Source organism: Ciona intestinalis, unplaced genomic scaffold, assembly GCF_000224145.3.
Source record: "Ciona intestinalis unplaced genomic scaffold, KH HT000034.2, whole genome shotgun sequence".
In the NCBI taxonomy this organism is placed as follows: domain Eukaryota; kingdom Metazoa; phylum Chordata; class Ascidiacea; order Phlebobranchia; family Cionidae; genus Ciona; species Ciona intestinalis.
Genome location: NW_004190356.2, coordinates 54,768 through 58,277, shown reverse-complemented (window position 1 = coordinate 58,277; position 3,510 = coordinate 54,768). Strand labels below are relative to the sequence as shown.

At 31.0% G+C, this 3,510-nt stretch overlaps 1 protein-coding gene across 1 annotated transcript in view; it reads left to right on the top strand.

Annotated features, from left to right (window-relative positions):
* Positions 1 to 2,469, top strand: part of LOC100186801 (short-chain dehydrogenase/reductase family 42E member 1) — a gene marked incomplete at its 5' end in the record, with an annotated part of 12,344 nt that extends 9,875 nt beyond the window's left edge. The window contains 1 exon segment of the mRNA XM_026837934.1: positions 1,367 to 2,469. Coding sequence (XP_026693735.1) covers positions 1,367 to 1,461 — 95 coding nt within the window.
* Between the last annotated feature and the right edge of the window lie 1,041 nt (positions 2,470 to 3,510).

The window sequence follows — 3,510 nt, the reverse complement described above, 5'->3', positions numbered from 1 at the left end:
AAAGTATGGTTAATAGTAACGTGCAATATTCGTCCCTAAAATATAATTAGTTTTGCTTTTACAACGATATCAATTTTTAATTAAATTCTTTTTACATGTATTGGTTATAGGAAGCAAAAACATGCAAATACACTGTAGGCTTGAGAGTTTAAGCTTCAATGTTACAAAGGTGTAAAACATAATATAATAAATTGTCAAAGTGGTCTTTGGAAAATATTGTGTTAGATATATAGGTAAACTGGATACAATTTGACAAAAACACAAGGTATTAATAATTAATGTACCAAATTGTTTAACGAAAATTCTACCAACACCTTCGCCATTTTTGGCGGTTTAAATTAAACTGAATCGTTTTAAACGTCACTCGAATATGAAAGAACGCAAAAGTAAAAAGTTTTTTTTTAATGTCAGTGCAATTTTTGGCCAAAACCTGGTTTGGTTGAACAAATTTGTGAAACTGAAGTTTGTTTATATCACTAGTATGTAACATAAACACAACTATGGGTAGTTTACCTGAAGCAATGACCAATGCTAGTGTTTGTCTGACACATACAATGCAGGAAATGATATATAAATTTACACCATGTATACCATTGTGAAAATTTGCAATAAACACAGAAATATATTAAAGTTAGGAAATTACACATTAAATAAATAAAGTAAGTGCACTGGTTATGGAACAATTAAAGTGTATCAATGTAAAAATACCATTCCAACTTTATTTGCAGATATTTGTCCAAATTTTTTAATTAACCAAATAATGTTGTAACTGTATGGTTGCAATTTCATTTAATCTTTAAACAAGTCTTCACATAACATATATTTCACTGACCAATTAAATTGCTAGCAGCGGGCAGAATATATTTTACATAAAAATCTAAAAATCTTGTGAACACATATTTTATAAATCAAAGTTTTGCTGTGAAGAGACCTAATTAGTTTAAATCTACAAAAAAAATTAGGTAAATAAAAATTATATTTACACGCCTTACAGCAAAGCTTTTGAACCAATAAAATGCGAAACACTAGTGGGAGCAAAGTGGTTATTAAAGGAACTGTAAACTTTTTAAAAAAATGAACCACTCTGTGTTAATTGCTGTCTATTACATAAAAACAAGTAAATTATAAATGCGTACTTTTTTAGCTTTTAATGATATTTATGTGTATTGTCGGTAAAAAAAATGTTGTGACGCACTTGTTTAAAAGTGTTTATTTTAGGATATGTGTACTAAGTTTATTTTTTTATATTATTTATTTACTTTATTTTAGGATATTTGTATTATTAGTTAAAATAGTTGTGAATCACTGCTTGAAATTTTTTTTTAATATTTCACTTTTAAACTCAATATTAACTTTTATTTTTTAGTTTCAGAAAAATCGAAAATCGCGTTCCACCCATTGTGGACGAGTGTCTTGTTCACAATTGTGACTGTGATTATAACAATTAGCCTCTGTCTGTAATAATTAGTACTTAAGATCTCCCCCTACCTCTATCACAATAGGGGATTTCCCATTTGAATGTTCCGATTAAGTTGCAAGTTTTTCAAAAAGTACTCTGTAATTTTAAACTTTTCTATAAATTATTTTGAAACAAATTATTTTTCGCAACAATTTTTACCGACAGCAAGATTGTGTTTTGTCACAATCCTGTGTTTTGTCTTCTCATTATGATGTCACTATGACGGAGTGAGCGTTTACCTATTATGACGTCATATACCTGACTGAGCTGGCTATTAAAGATTGTATGCATTCAAAATTTTTTTACGAAACTATTTCTTAGCACATTTTATTGAAATTATTTGCATGATAAAACCTCCTTAATAACTGATAGAAAGTATGAAGTTATTTCAGGAGGTTATTTTAAAATTTTTCTAAACCACATTGCACGCCATTTAAATTATTACCCAGTTTTTACTTTTAAAACTTTTTGATAAGTTCTGATAATAAATACAGTATGGTGGGGAATGCTGGGACACTTTTTCATTCCATTTTCTCGTCTCATTTGGTAGAAAACAAAGAACATTCAAAGAATTTTAAAACCGCATCCTTACGGCTCCTATATTGTTAATTGTTTAAAACTTGATCAGGATAATTGGACATTATGTGCTAAAAGTGCCCCATCTCCCCCCACAGTCCTATACATACCACATTCTGTACAAGAAGTTATTTATAAAGTCCAAAATTTCAAAATATTTTCAACTTACTGCAATACGCATTCTTTCAAAACCTAATTATTTATTTTTCATATCTGAACACTCCTGCGTATTAAATATAATTGCGTATGAATATGACCATTTACCTGTGAATCGTTTCGCAATATTTTTTACCATGGTTTTTGCTTCAATATGCTTATATTCCATACATTGTATTATTTACTTGTTGTTATGAAAACCTGAAGCACTTGTGATGTAATAATGCAGCTTATGACGGTCGAGCAACATAAATAAAATAAAGAACTTTTGAACCTGAGTAAATTTAACTTATTTATCCTAGCTTTGTATGCAAAGACAGCCGTTATAACACGGGTGGGTGTTCGATCCCACAGACCTTGTATTTGTTTAGAGCAGCGTTTCTTAAACTGGAGTAAATTCCTCGTATTTAAAGGGTAAATAAGCCACCAATCAAAATCCACATTAGTTGCCGGGACAGAAAATTTGTGAGTATTTTAGCTTACTATTCTACTTCAGATTAACTGCTAATTCTATCTGTCGCATTAAATATAACTGATGTAATTAGTTGTTTTTGATTTTTAATGAACGAGCGCTATATTATATATTGGGGGTAAATCGGATAAGCATATTTGTTATAAGGGTAAAACATAAAAAAGAGTTTGAGAACTGCTGGTTTAGAGGCTATCACATCGTATGCAACTTTGTAGGTTATTGATTTTGCTTGACGACCGATTTAAATCACCCAAGTGTGAATCTCCGGTTTGTAAACCTTCCGCTAGTGGGCACTACTGAGTTACACTTTTTTAAATAACTTGTACTTTTTCACTGTACGGTAATATAATTATAAAACTGTTTAATAAAAAGAAGCCAAGTAATTGTTTTATATTATTGCACTGTGTTCTAACACCGTGGTTCCCAACACGTGGGGCGCGACCCAAAGTTGGGTCGCCTGATAATTTTTTTGGGTCGTTTGGTTTTGTCAGTTTGTCATAGTTGCGTTTAAATTAAATGTAACTTGCCTATTAAACATTGCAACAGGCGGTGGTGAACAACCTAAAAATGTTACAGAAGTAGAACTGATTCATATTTACGATGTTTTCCTCAACCAAGCAGCATGTTTATTACGTAATAGAAGGGATTCACACGTGGATTCATTGCATCATAATAGCGATCGTTTGACCTGGCAATTAATTACGACATAATAGCAATTCACACGTTGATTGTTTGCGTCATAATAGCGATTGTCCCCTTGATTATTTAGCCTGCAGGTGGTTGAAAACAAGTATACAAATGTTTGCAAAAAATGCTTTGTACGCGCGTAAAGCAACGCCAAAACTCA